General features: G+C 55.8%; 1 protein-coding gene and 1 long non-coding RNA gene across 6 annotated transcripts in view; one reads left to right on the top strand and one right to left on the bottom strand.

Moving 5' to 3' along the window:
• The window catches only part of LOC113240750 (F-box-like/WD repeat-containing protein TBL1X), a 213486-nt gene that overhangs the window by 174245 nt on the left and 24368 nt on the right, over positions 1-14873 (top strand). For all 5 annotated transcript variants that reach the window (XM_057315607.1, XM_048217516.2, XM_057315605.1 and 2 more), the window contains one exon: positions 13324-13469. In XM_057315607.1, coding sequence (XP_057171590.1) covers positions 13324-13469 — 146 coding nt within the window. The remainder of the gene's footprint in view (positions 1-13323; positions 13470-14873) is intronic.
• On the bottom strand, positions 662-12999 carry LOC125281215 (uncharacterized). Its single transcript, XR_007188347.2, has 3 exons — positions 8895-12999; positions 2512-2671; positions 662-1979 (listed from the first exon to the last, which is right to left on the bottom strand). It is a non-coding gene; the product is annotated as an uncharacterized LOC125281215 (long non-coding RNA).

Here is a 14873-nt window from a genome sequence, read left to right as displayed (position 1 = left end):
ATCCCAGGACCCTGAGATCATGACCTGAGCCAAAAGGAGATGCTTCACTGACAGAGGCACCCATGCGCGTCCACGTTGACTTTATAGTTCACAGTCGTGTATTGTATGTTTGGATGTTGCTGAGAGAGAAAATCGTCAGTGTTCTCGCCACATCAGATAAATGTAACTGGGAGGCGATGGAGGTCTTCACTAACGTGGTCGTGGTAATCCTTTCACGATGTATGCGGCTATCAGACCATCACGTACCCCTGGAACGGACGTGATGTCGTAGGTCAGTCCTATCTGCGTGAAGGTGAGGGGAGAAACAGGTGAGCATCGGCACAGGGAAGTTGCGTGAGGCTCGGTCTGGGAGAAGCTAAGCGCTCACGTACGGGTGTGCTGTCCCCGTGGACTCACACGATGGCACCTGATTCCCCCAGCAGCAAGTACAGGGGCGCATGGGAGGTGTTCTAACCACCCCAGCTTTGTCGGGCATCGTCCTGTAGACATGCAGCATCCGCTGAGCGGGGACAGAAGGAGAACTTGGGGAGCTCTGGGGCTGCCCCCACCACAGTCCCAAAGTTTGAGTCTGGGTTGTGGTTGGTATCTGTCATCTGTGCATGTGTGTGCATGTTGTACTTTTTTTTTTTTTTTTTAAGATTTTATTTATTTGACAGAGATGGAGACAGCCAGCGAGAGAGGGAACACAAGCAGGGGGAGTGGGAGAGGAAGAAGCAGGCTCCCAGCAGAGGAGCCTGATGCGGGGCTCGATCCTGTAACGCCGGGATCACGCCCTGAGCCGAAGGCAGACGCTTAACCGCTGTGCCACCCAGGCGCCCCTGCATGTTGTACTTTCAACTGAAAAACGTAGGGGCAGTTAAGGAGCTGGAGAAGGTGATACCCATGCCTTCCATCTGGAAGAGAATAAACCGTTTCCCTGGCTGGCTTTGTGGCATCCATAATCCACGCTCCTCCACCAGAGAAGTGTACCCTCGTTCCCTTTGCACAGTCTGTAGGGGTGCAGTCCTCCGCTGACACTCCTGTGCATGTGAATTGTTTCGTTACAAACCCTCTGGCTCCAGAATCTTCCTCTTTTAAACGGTTTTTCTTGATCCTGTTAATGTGGTGAAATCATTGATTCCCTTTCTGACGTTAAGCCCTGCATTCCTCGAATGGACCCCACTTGGCCCAGACGGTTTGTCCTTTTTTACGCATTGCTGAATTTGGTCTGTTAATACCGTGTCTTGTGTATTTGTGTTTATCTTACTGGGAGAAACTGGGGTGTCCTGTTCCTTTTCGAATGTCCTTGTCAGGTGTGGGTATTGGGCTCTGCTGGCCTCATAAAACAAGTTGAGGGATCCAGAAGTGCTTTCCTCGGGACCTATTGGCCCCATCCCCTAGTCCGGTTCTCTCCCCTAGCGCAGGGCGGAGAGCTTTCTGTCAAGGTTAGATACTTGAGTGTGTGTTGAAGCACAGAAGCAGCCATGACACAGAACTTAGTTTGCAGGACTCCGTGCAAGACTCTTGACAGAATGCGGGCGTTCTGCCCTTCCCTGCCGTCCACTGTGTGTGCTTAGTGAGTGTTATTTCCTTCTCCCTTTGCAAACTTCTGTGGCCCTCCTGTGTCACAACAGCCCCAGCTCTTTGTGTTCCATCTGCAACATGTGTGCCCCATTTTATTAATATTTATTAATAGTTTCCTTGAGTTGAAACCGTTCCTGAGATACATCGGTCTTTCAACTGCACTTGCGTCATGCACGTTAAAATAAGTAACTTAGATTGTAAGGTGTTTGCCCCTGTGCTACCTAAACTTACTTGGGGTACCGTCAGAGGTTTGGGCGCCATCAGGGAGGCCTCGATGTCCCGGAATAGAGCAGCCATCATGACCTTGACCTCCACGGGAGTCTCCTGAGGGCGTGTCCTTCGTGTGGTGGCACTGCCCTGGGTGCTAGGGTGCGAAGGAACAGAGGAGAAGAGGGAGTCTTGCATCTTCTCCTCGCCTAGGGAGGAGCACAGATATTGAGGGTGGCCTCTTAGGCTGCTGAACGTAACGTTGGAAGCGCGTGCAAAGGAAGCCCGGCATCCCTGGACAGGGCTCAGAGAGCAGGAGGCATGTGAGCTGGATCGTGAGCTAGAATTTTGCACGCGAGGCAAGGGAAAGACCATTTCAAGCAAAGTCACGAAGCCGGGTTGAGGAAGGCCCTGAGGCTTGGCAAACGGTTCAGGGAGAAAGGAGCCAGCTTGCTGAGAGGGACGAAGGACACGGGATGGGAGGAATGACAAGAAAATACCGGGACACTGGAATGACCACAGGTTAATGGTGGGCGGGAACGCTTGAGCCCTGTGCCTTTGGAAGCCGTTGATCCCTTTGGAAAGTAAATCTGGAGGTAGCGTGAGTAAAGGATGAGGGAACACGGGCAGACTGCCGATATGGTGGCTATCGAGAGCAACTAACAACGAGTGGGCATGCCGATATTGTGTTAGGGAAAGAGGCACAGATACAGAATTGTAGGATCGTAAGAACTCACGTACTGACTAATTTGCGGGGCGCCCGGGTGGCTCAGTCGGTGAAGCCTCTGCCTTCGGCTCAGGTCATGATACCGGGGTCCTGGGATCGAGCCCGGTGTCGTCCGGCTCCTTGCTCAGCAGGGAATCTGCTTCTCCCTCTGCTTGCCTCTGTCTCTCTCCCCCTCTGACAAATAAATACATAGAAATATTTTAAAAATTAAAAAACTCATTTGCACAGAAAGAGGGGTGAGAAGACACTCTCCCGCGTGCAAACACAGATGTGTCAAGTGTAGAATCACGTGAGTTATTTCCTCTCTCTTTCAAATTGCTTTCTCTGTTTTTCCTAAACTCGTAAGTTAATTTTTAAATTTTTAAAAAATTGTTAAGAATGCTCTCAATGATGAGCCCCCGGCTTGGCCTCCACATTCCGAGTGGCTGATTTCTGAGCGGTGAATCCGCCAGGGTTCCCGCCGAGGGGGGGCTGTGGTGCCAGCAGGTGGCGTATGTGTGCCCCGAGTGGCTCCTGGCTTCGCACCGCGGGCTCCACGAACCCGGCAGGGACAGCGGCCTCCCTCGCCTGGCCGCCTCTCCCCATCCAGTTGTTGGCCCGGGAGGAAGTCGCAGGCTTCGTTTATAACCTGATGAATGCTTTCCCCTCCTGGATGTTTCTTCCCACGGCGAGAGGATATTATGAACTTGGCAGGGCGCGCGGTCTGCCACAGTCAGAGGCCCGCGCTGCGCTCAGCCGCCACCCTTGGGGTCCAGGCCAGATGTTATAAGTGAAACCCTGTTTTAACGAGGTCCTTCTGGTATTTCTTTTGGGCGCCATCCAAGACCGCTGCATTTCACGCCAAATTCCGTGTGATGGCGAGCCCTCTACAACAGGTCTGCAGCCCATAAAAACGTTCTCACTGCCGGGCGCCTGGGTGGCTCAGTCGGTGAAGCATCTGCCTTGGGCTCAGGTCATGATCCCAGGGTCCTGGGATCGAGCCCCGAGTCAGGCTCCCTGCTGAGTGGCGCTTCTCCCTCTGCCTGGTGTTCCCTGTGCTTGTGCTCGCTCTCTCTCTGACAAATAAATAAAATCTTAAAACAATACACAACACTCTCGCTGCACTCAGCTTTCTGTGGCCAAGTGTCAGAGAATTAGGACAAAAAGTGACGGCTGGGTCTTGAGAACCTTTTTTTTTTTTTTTAAGAATCGTAAAGCGGATACACATGTGAGGTGACTGAGACTGCAGAATCAGAAAGAATTCTCAACATAGTGTTATGCTTTTTACCGTGGGTAGAAGTTGAGTCTCCATATGGTAAGAACGGCTTCTTGGGCAGAAAATGTGATCCTCTGGTGACACGAATCCGTCACTTCCAAAGAGGAGACGTGAACCCAGAGCAGAGTAGGTTCCGGAGATGAGGGTATGCGATCTCTTGCTCTCTCACTTTTCGTGTGGACAGCTTCTAGCTCGGGCTCTGTGTGCGTGTGTGTGTGTGTGCGCGTGTGTGTGTTTCTCTGATTGATCTGACCCAGCTCCCGCGCCGTGGCCTTGGCCTCCCTCCCATCTTCACTTGGATCAGCACCCGCCCCGCCCCCCTCGGTCTCCCCTGCCCCCCGCGGAGAGACGGCTGCCGCTCTGGTGCAGGGACCCCGATGAGCCAGGGAACACGGGGTGTTAACGGCGGTGTCGATACCGGAGAAAGGACAGGAAGTGCTGCATAATGGATGAGCGCTCCGTGGAGCCTGGGGGAGCGGAGCTGGGTGTCCGCCAGCACCCTTGGGCGTCCGGGAAGCACAGGGCGCTGCCAGCGGCTCGGGCTCCGCACCTGAGTCCTCGACGAGGCTTGCTGCCGCCCGCGCGCAAGTCGTCTCACAAACCTCCCAGTCACAGACTGAAGTGTGTGTTTCCACTTCCTGTCCAATAAGGGACATCCCCACCCAGCTGCTGCCCCTCCGTCGTACTCATAAAGCCAGTCCCGGTTCCGCCCTCCGTCTCCCCGGCTTCCTGCTCCCTGCGTGTGCCCGGCGTGGCGTGGCCCGGTCTCTCGGGAATTGTAAGTGATCCGTTCTTCTTTCGGTGGCACGAACGCCTCCCTCTGTGTGGCCACGGAGTCACCTCTGTAAATGAAAATCCTCTGGGTTTGATGGCGCACTGAGCTCATTTTTAACCTCTTCGTAGGGTTTTAGAATTAAAAGGGGCCTTGGACGTTGTTTAATGTCACCTGTTTGTTGGTCAGAAAAGGAAGCCAGGGAAGCAAATGAGGACAGACCGCGAGGCCTTGGAGCGCTCGGCGAAGGGTGCTGTCTCGGTCAGCGAAGAGACGCCGTGCCTCGTTCCTCCATCGCCACATCTGATGTTGTTTGTTCGCGGTCTTACTCCTGACGCCGCTCTCTTTAGGGGAGGTGTCGAAAGATACAGTTCATCGGAGCTTGCTTTGTGTAGTACGGAAGCATTCCGCCTCGTTTGTGCAATGCAGAGCTTGTTTGCAGCTTACTGGGCTGAAACGTGTAATATAAATGGTGTTGCTGATAAGGTGATCTTCTTCCTCTTTTTTAAAGGGGAGCCATCTTGAAGCATTTAGAAGTTTCTAAACAAATGTCAGGAGTGTCCTGTGTGTGGGTTAAGAGCATGGACTCCAGGGTCAGGTGGCCACTTCCAAGCTGTGTGCCCTTGGGGGAATCACTTAACTGCTCTGTGCCTCAGTGTCCCCATCAGTAACATGGAGTCCGTAAGAGTAACTCACGGGTTGTTGCCAGCCCTGAGGTGGCCCCGAGGGCCAATTACATAATAAGCCCTGAATACCATTACTTGATTCTTCTCACATATCGTAATCGTTTTGGAGTTCACGTGTCCTTCTGGCCAAGAGTTCTCTTTGGTGCTTTTGTCAGCTGTTACTTGTATGGTAGTCAGATTTGTTTAGAAACTGCTTTCCTTCTCTTATACTGTCGGAACTAAATCCTTCATTCTTGTCCATCTCCTTCAAGTCTCTTATTGTGAAGAGAGCAAGGACTCCGTTTTGTTCCGTTGCTTACCGCCCCTCCGCTCCCATCAGCCTGAGCAGTTTCTCCTAGCCTTCCTTGAGTTTCCTTCAGTACACCCACCTGCAGCCACAGCGGCTGCCCCGAGCTGGGCGCTCTGTGCCTCAGGAAGGGAATCCAGATGGGCTTCCTCCCTTCAAGAAGCTTCTGTCTTCTCGGAAGCTGGGAGGTTCAGAAGAACGGAGAGTGCTGGGTGCTGTGGGAGCTCAGGAGGGACGGCAGTCATTCCGCCCTGGGAGGACAAGATGGGCCTCCTCGGAGCAAGGCCGTCTGGCCACAGCCCTGACGACAGAGCAGGTATCCGCACTGGTGGACAGGGGCATTCGGGAGCCGGCTTTCTTGCCCTCTGGCTTTTGGAACTCGGCCCAGCCCTCTCCTTGTCATGGGGCGCTTTCCTCTGTACACACTCAGGAGGCTGAGTGTCCCTGGTCTCTCCCTGTTATGCCCAAAGCACCCCCCCCAACACACACCCCCTGCCCGTAGCACTGCCACCCCTCCCACACACCCCTGTGACCACCAAAACTGTCAACAGACAGTGCCATTTGCCTGCGTCTGCCCTGGGGGTACAGACTCGCCCTCCCTTGATAACCGTGAACCCTGTTCTAGACCAAGAGACCGCAGTTAGCAGAGACGTTCTCTAGGGAGGCAGGAAGCAGGTATGCTCCTCGAGCAGAGGTGCCTGGGGAGCCCCTGAGACATGCCCCGGCTCACGGCCGGGTACGCGGGGCTTCCAGGCCCGTGGTCAGGTGACAGGTCTTGTCCTGGCCTGTAAGGCTCTTGACGGCTCTTGAGAAGGGAGCCACCTGGCTCCGCGTGCTGAGTCAGCAAAGCTCCCAGGACGGTTTTGGGTGATGTCCCGTAGCCTCTGTCAGTCTTGTATGCCGCCGCCGGACACTACATGTCCGCTGCCATTGTCGTCCCCACGTTGTCCGGTGGAGTAGAAGAGCGTCTTGGGCCTCGGGCTGCCGTAGCAAAGTCCACAGACCGAGTGGCTTAGACACAGCCTCCGTTTGTTCCTCACGGTTCCGGTAAAACTGTGTCTGCACGTGCAAGCCGTGGGCCAGACTTGGGCCTGGGGGCTCCCTGTGCCTTCTCCTGATCTAGACAATTAGAATGACACGTGCCCGTCGGCGCTGGGTGACTGTCTGTATTCCCAGCGTGCAAGTTCCTTAAATACTTAATACAGATTCTGCTTTTATAGACACCTCACATTGGTGTCCTTGGTGTTTGGTTCAGCTGAAGACACAAACCCACCCTCACAGCTGCCACGAGTATCACACGTCTGCTTTTCTCTGCCAGATACGCTGTATTTTTAAGGGCCAGGCTCTGCTGATGAATCCGGCCAGTACGAACTGGGCAGAGTGGTTCAGCTGTACGACTGACCGTCGTGGTTTGCGAAGCCCTGTGTGGAAGACGTATGGTTTAGCAGTGTGATAACTGCAAGAAACAGAAAACACGTACTTGGTTTATTGTACATCTATTTTTATCGCCTAGTTGGTTGAGACAAATTCAGGTACACGCTCTTTTTCTCTCTCGAAAGGACTTTACTCTTGAAGATCTTGCCATGCTTTCTAGAAAATGTACTGCTTATCTTAAACCTTGCCCAGTAGATCATGATTACACCCTTTTTTCTCCTTGGATATATTTGCACCTTACCTGGTTATTTCCTGTTACTGTGTGTTCTCTGAATTCTGGGACAAGCGCATAGGGGGGTAACTTGCTTTTGACTGGCTGCGGTCCATCCGTTGTGTTTCTAAATCAAGCAGAAGTGTGAGTAGACTGTGGATCATGTCCTTCGGGGTTCAGTTCCTCTGGGTTACTGGTTATCAACGGGGGCAGGGTCAGTTAGGCAGTATCTTCAGACACATGGGGTTGTCATGACTGAGACGAGGTGCCATGGGCATCCAGGTCAAGGCCAGAGGTACTGCTCAGCGTTCTAAACACACAGAACAGCGCTCCCCACAGCAGAGAAGGAGCTGGCCCCAATGTCAGTCATGCCACAGCTAAGAAGTCGAGCTGTCGAGAGCTCTCACAGGATACCTCGTACTAGGTGGCTTCAGTAATGATTCCAGGCTGGCCGAGTGTCAGACACCAGAGACGCCGACGTGTTGCCCTCACACAGGCCTCACGTGTGGGTACCACCAAGCCCTTTATTCTCCTCCTCTTCAACAACTTCCACGCCTGCCGTTGGACCAGTCCTGAGTATTTCCATCTCCGTCATTGACATAATGTGCTTTGTTCCGCTGATGTCCCCCTCGGACAGAAGAAGAGAAGCACTGAAGGCTGACAAGGCGTAAGGCCCAGGGCTCCTACCCCTCTGGCAGACTGCGGATGTAGAGACGCCTTAGCCTTGGAGTCCACTTGGGAGGGGTAGGGTGCTGCTGCTGGCGGGGGCTGGGCCAGCCCCACAGGAGAAGCATCCCCCAGGGCTCCTACTCCTCTGGCAGACTGCGGATGAAGAGACTCCTTAGCCTTGGAGTCCAGTTGGGAGGGGTAGGGTGCTGCTGCTGGCGGGGGCTGGGCCAGCCCCACAGGAGAAGCATCCCCCAGGGCTCCTACCCCTCTGGCAGACTGCGGATGAAGAGACTCCTTAGCCTTGGAGTCCACTTGGGAGGGGTAAGGTGCTGCTGCTGGCGGGGACTGGGCCAGCCCCACAGGAGAAGCATCCCCCAGGGCTCCTACTCCTCTGGCAGACTGCGGATGAAGAGACTCCTTAGCCTTGGAGTCCACTTGGGAGGGGTAGGGTGCTGCTGCTGGCGGGGGCTGGGCCAGCCCCACAGGAGAAGCATCCCCCAGGGCTCCTACCCCTCTGGCAGACTGCGGATGAAGAGACTCCTTAGCCTTGGAGTCCACTTGGGAGGGGTAAGGTGCTGCTGCTGGCGGGGACTGGGCCAGCCCCACAGGAGAAGCATCCCCCAGGGGTCCTACCCCTCTGGCAGACTGCGGATGAAGAGACTCCTTAGCCTTGGAGTCCACTTGGGAGGGGTAAGGTGCTGCTGCTGGCGGGGACTGGGCCAGCCCCACAGGAGAAGCATCCCCCAGGGCTCCTACCCCTCTGGCAGACTGCGGATGAAGAGACTCCTTAGCCTTGGAGTCCACTTGGGAGGGGTAGGGTGCTGCTGCTGGCGGGGGCTGGGCCAGCCCCACAGGAGAAGCATCCCCCAGGGGTCCTACCCCTCTGGCAGACTGCGGATGAAGAGACTCCTTAGCCTTGGAGTCCACTTGGGAGGGGTAAGGTGCTGCTGAAGGCGGGGGCTGGGCCAGCCCCACAGGAGAAGCATCCCGCCTGGAGAGCCCAGTCTCCCAAGATGGCGCCTTACACAACACACGGGTGAGTACCCAGGGCCTGAGAGAAAGTGCTCAAACAGGCCTTGCTTACGTGGTCTGCGGACATCTCCTTGTTTCACGGTGAACGAACGTCAGGGCTGCAAGGTATCCAAGTGACGGTTTCATCCAGTGTCCTCACTGCGCAAACGAGGAAAGGCGGAGAAGGAAGGTTTCCCCTAGTTCGTGGTGTTCTCTAGATTCAGAAATTATGCAGGCCTGCTGATCTCACATCTGGTTCTCGCATCAGCTCCTTGAGGTGCGTTTTATCCCCACATCGTAGAAAAGGAAACAGAGGCCCAGGCAAATGAGGTGACCTGGCCTGGGCACTCGGTGGGGGATGGGGGACAGACCCAGTGCTCCCGACCGTTCCTGACATTCTCTGCACCTGGCCCTCCTGCTTGCCTGGATGAAATCAGGTTGGCCAGAAGTCCAGAAGAAAGTCTTCAAAACAAATGGAGGAAAAAAGCATCGATTTGGAGGCCACTCATAGATTGCCCCAGAGAAATGTCGCTCGTGTAAATTCATAAGCAGATAGGAGGGCTGGTTTCAGCAGTGACCTGGAACGTTACCCCGTGTGTTCATGAAGATATCTGGTTTCCAGTCGTGATTTTCTGTCCTCCCTCCCCATAGACGACACAAGTGTTCATCACAGATGTTCCGGCTCATGGCACTCCTGTTTATCAGCTCAGTCATCATTGTGCTTCAGTGGGGGAAGTTCATTCTAGCGATTCTCTCCCACCCACTTTGTGGCCTTCGACTCCCACACCCTCGGTTCATCTTTACTGTTCCATCCCCTTCTTGCAGCGAGCCTGAACTGAATGTTGTCATCGCCGTGCTCTGTAAGTGGAATCTACCTCACAAGGCATTATCACGCACAGAGGTAAAAAACTTGGGCAACCAGACCTTCTACGTGACATTTAGCCCCGGATGCAGAAGGGAGTCAAGGACGAAGTGGAGCGTTGGGTTAGACGTGGGCTTGCAGCTTGTCCTTTGCAGGGTGCCCGTGCTGCATCCGTGAGTGTGGCCGCTGGGAGCCGGTGTAGTCCGGCTGGGAGTGGAGTTGGCACCCACTCAGGGAGTGGAAGAATTCTGGTTTCTGTGCCTGTGGGTGTTCAGGGTCGGATGAAACCGTGAATCCTGCAGCCCCGTAGCTAGAGTTGAAATTCTGCTTCTCCTCTCACATCCACGAACCTTGGACCAGTGACCTAACTTCTGCAATATTTACCATCCTTGTGTGCAAGCCCGTAACGGCACCACCGGCACAGCCCCCTAGAAGGTCATGGACGCGGCGTGCCCAGGATTGCTTAATGGTGTAATGTGGTCACCGTCTGCTGTTCCGTGTGCCTTGAGTAGCAGTTCTGTGGCTGGTATTTGAAAGGATGAAGCAGGAAGGGATGGAGGAAGGAAGTGTTCAGCTGGACTGCATTTTGGGTCTCCCCCAAATTCTTCTGTTGGGACCCTAACCCCCATGTGATAGTGTAAAGAGGCGGGGCCTCTGGAAGCTGATTGGGTCGTGAGCACGGAACCGTCATGAATGGGATTCGCGTCCTCGTGAAGGAGACCCCCACAGGGCTGGCTCGCCACTTCTGCCGTGTGAGCACACGGAAAAGACAGACTTCCCGGCCTCCGCGAGTGTGAGAAATCAGTGTAAGTCCCTGGTCTGCAGGGGTCTGGTACATGCCAACGGTTCGCACTGACACACAGAGCAGAGGCTTGACCTCTCCTGCCCACTCATGCCATTAGTCACCGGAGTGACACCTGCTCCGCGGGAGCCCATGTTGGCTGTCAGCGTGGGCTCCACTGGCGGCATCGGTACATGTGTCTCGGTAGAGTCACCCAGTGGGCCAAGAGTGGCGTCGCACGGCCCGGCTTTGGGTGTCAGCCCCAGCCCTGCGGCTCAGTGCCCGCGGTCTGCTGGGGACCCTGGCAGGAGCTCGAGAGCTGCCCGGTAGAAGGGGACGCCGCACTGGGGTGGCAAAGGCGCAGGCTGCCCGGGAGGCTTGCCTGAGGCCATGGCAAGGGCTTGGGGCAGTGCCCAGAGCAGGCAGTGGCTAAGGGCTGCCTGTTTGCTTTAGGAGTCCTGCAGCGGTGTGGCCCCGCCGTGCACTTGTTAAAGACACCAGGAAAATCAGACGTGGCCGTGGAAGTGCAGCGTTCTGCCCTGTGCAGCGGTGCAGACGTGGACAGAGGCAGTGGCGGGAGCCCCGTGGGTGGGGTCCGCAGCCGGGAAGAGTTCTGAGTTCTTATGAGGAGATTGCCGTGGCCCAGAGTACGTGCGGAAGATTCCAGGCAAGGGGGGGGGGGGGGGCGGAGTCAGGCCAGGACCTGCGTGGTCCTGCTGAATCCTCTGACCTGGGTTTTCCTCGTCTGACCGCGCCGGGAACCTGACCGACGAAAGCCGGGCGGTGAGACTCCTAGCGCAGCAGTGGTCCAGGGAATGGTCACTGGTTAACATGGGCTGGTGGTTCCGGCTTGGCCCGCGGGGTAGGGGGACAGTAGGAGACAGAGGGCAGGGTCAAGGCAGGAGGAAGACGGGTGTCCAGGGCCTTGGCCCTTGGCCCTCGGAGGGCGGGCCTTTGCATCTCACGTTGGCACGTGCGGCTCCGCACGGGCCCCCGCACGGGCCCCCGCAGCCTCTGTGCCGCCCATCGTGACCTCACAGCGGCTGGCACGGGACTCGAGGAAATCAATAAAGGACACGTTTTATGTAGTCTTAGAACCAGGCACTGGGGGAGAATGGGTGGGCTGAGGAGGAACAGAAAGTCGAGGGAGAAAAGGAGAGAATGCAAATGTGGAGCGCTCCTTTCACGGAGGAACATTCCCATCTGCTGAACACTGCATTTATTGCAACAGCTGGTTGGGGAAGGCAAGAGCCGCCGTAGGGGAGTCTGCGGGAGGCAGGGGCCCACGCGATGCCCCTGTTGGTCTGGCTTCTGAAGGTGGGGTGCTAGCAGCGTGACTGTGGGAGGCTGTGTGCCAGCAGCAGGGACACCCCGGGGAGCATGTACGATGAGCCAGTGCTGATGGGGAGGTGCTCGTGGAGGAGACCCCCTGGGAGCAGGATCCAAGGGAACCCCCCCCTCCGCAAGCGAGGGGTCTGGCAGAGCGGAGGGGAAACTACACCAGGGGGGTAACCCCAAGACCGGCCTCAAGGGTCCAGCCTTGTGGGACAAGCAGAGTCTCACTGCACAGTGGGCAGAACATCCTGGCAAGGCAGCGGGAGTTCTGGGGGTGAACCCTCCAGCTGCCTTCTCTTTTGCCTGATGAATGGCCAGTATAAACAGTAAGAGAGTTCAGAGCCCCACGGTGGGAGTGCCTTTGGCTCCACTCCACCTCCCACTCCCCTCGTAGGGGTCCCTGCTACTCACAAGGCCTGCACCCCACAAGGCTTCCCAGCTCCCGGGCACCCCTGGCCGCCCCAGACCGAGCAAGGGGATGGTACCCCCAGCACACTGGGCTGCCCCCTTGCAGGGAAGGCCGGCAGCAGCTAGGAGCTTTGGCCGTGGGATGCCCCTTACTCTCCTTGAGGAAGTGTGGCCGCTGCAGGTTCCCCATCGCCCTCAGACCGCACAGGGGTCCCCAGCACCTCCTGCCCTGCCGCCTCCCTTTCTTGCAGTGGGCATTGTTTTGTACACCCAGTAACCACCCCGGGTAACCACCGCGATGAGTGCTGAGGGAAGGAGGGGGAGGAGCCAGCATCCCATAGCCAAGGGAAAGTGACCAATTACTAGATAAAACGACTCAAGCCACCCCAGTGGGTCTAGAGTGGTCTCTTTTTCTTTGGATGTTTGGTTGTGTGGCCTTGGCCCCCGCCTGCCATGAGCGCTTAGAGCCCAGCTAAAGAAAGGTGCCCTGTGTGCAGTGCAGCTGGGCTGGGGACGCTCAGAGACCCAAGCAGGGAGCTCTGGAAGGAGTGATGGCAGCATGGGGGAAAGCCCGGCGTTCCATTTCTGCAACAGAAACATTTCCCCAGGGGGGCTAGGGGGCTCGGGCAGTTAAGTGTCTGCCTTCGCCTCAGGTCATGATCCCAGGGTCCTGGGATCGAGCCCCGCATCGGGCTCCCTGCTCAGTGGGGAGTCTGCTTCTCCTTCTGACGCCCCCCCTACTTGTGTGCTCTCTTTCTCTGTCAAGTAAATAAATAAAATATAAAAAAAGAAAAGAAACGTTTATCCAGGGCAGACTGTGCTCCGTTTTGCTGTTAATAACACCGAAACGTCTCTCCCTCTAAAGCGGTTTCTCCGTCCCCCGCACACAGGTCTTGGGCTGCTGTGTCTCTTCTGTCTCCCTGCCCGTTTCCTCTGCTTCACCGCACCCCTGAAGCTGGGGGTCCTACAGCCACGACTGCACACCCCTCCACCCCCCGGCTAATTAGGAGCATTGGCAGTCAGTGGAGCCACCTTTGGGTTTCCGTGGCTGCGCCTCCCAGCACTCTTCATTTCAAGCCTCATGAAACCCTTTGCTCCCCCCGTCTCTCGCTGCAGGTTTTTCCCACTCGGCGTTCACGTTTGGTATCGAGAGCCACATCAGCCAGTCCAACATCAACGGGACGCTGGTGCCGCCGGCTGCCCTCATCTCCATCCTGCAGAAGGGACTGCAGTATGTGGAGGCCGAGATCAGCATCAACGAGGTACGTGCGCTCCCGGGACGCGGGCGGTGGCCTGACTCCCCCAGCAGAGCCTGGGGACAGGGGAGCAGCTCGGAAACCAGGCAGGGCCACACCGGAGGCCCATCTGCTAGAGTCCTTCCATGCTTCCTCGCCTTGAACGACCTCCTCCTTACAAGCCTGTCTTGTTCTGCTTTCTCTTTAGCTTTTAAAAAGTACGAAAGGAGTACATCCTGTCCTCGGTCACCTGTGCCCGCCCCCCACCCATTTCTGAAAACCCACCTCTTTGAAAACACCCGACTTTCTGCCTGTCCTGTGCACATTCTTCCCTGACCGTGGTCCTCTCCTCCTCCCTCCTCTCAGCTGGGGTGCCCAGAGGCGGTGTTCCAGAACCCCTTGGGGCCCCGTCTTGTCTCCTTTTCCCACAAAACGGTTAAATGGGATAGGAGCGTGTGACCCCAGAGGGCCCCCCCCCCCCCGCCAGCTCTCAGATCGTGTGATGCTTCATCTTGATGTGTCCGTCCCCCGGGTTCCAGCTCTTCAGTCTGTTGAAAAGCCCTCGTGGCTTCCCTTCCTCACTTCCACATTCCGGCATGTCTGGAGATGAAAAAAAAGGGCATCTCATTTGTGACTGGGGTTTGCGGTCACTAAACGGTGGGACAGGTGCTTTCAAAGTTTAAACTAGGAGGTGTTTTCATTACTCTGGGCAGTGCCTACCTACTTTTTGCCAAGCAGTCATCCATTTGAGGCGTGACTGTGAAGAGGGTGATAGGGAAGGGTGCTGACCGCTTGGTCAGCCTTGGCCACGCCATGGCCAGAACCGAAGCCTCAAGGTGGCCGACACGGTGACAGGCGGCTTGTTACACATTTTCTAGGGTTTCCTATTGTTTCCTTGCTTTCAAATATAATATTGTATGGTGGTCAGAAGTCAGCTGGGGTCCTGTGTCATTTCGATAGTGTCCTGCTGAAACTCCTATTGTTCACTTCTTCCTGATTTCCGAGGTAATTCAAGCTCAGAATGTGCAAAAGTGTGTTTGCACGTACAGCAGCCACAACTCATAAGCACTGTTTGTAGGACTCTAATATTTGGAGCGATTTCTAAGAAAAGAACTTCTTCCTGTGTTTTTGAGTGCGTACGGAAAATTTTTCGTTGCATTTAGAAGCCAGAGAATCAAAACAAGTTGAAAAAACGAGCGTGGGAACTACACAGGCTGTTGCCCGTGTATCAGGGCTCTATTTCGTCTACACCCTGAGCCCCAGTGGCAGGGGATGAATACTTTATTAAGTCAGACAGACAGGTGTACAAGGACTCGAACCCTGAAGGATGTCCAGAGAGCTGCCTCTCCCTCACAAGAGTGTGCTTGTGCACAGATCTCCTGTCCTTGTCGTCGTATCTCCGCAGGGCTTCTCGCACTCGGCACTCAACAC

This window comes from Ursus arctos, chromosome Y, assembly GCF_023065955.2.
Source record: "Ursus arctos isolate Adak ecotype North America chromosome Y, UrsArc2.0, whole genome shotgun sequence".
Classification (NCBI taxonomy): Eukaryota; Metazoa; Chordata; class Mammalia; order Carnivora; family Ursidae; genus Ursus; species Ursus arctos.
This window is presented reverse-complemented; position numbering and strand designations above follow the sequence as displayed.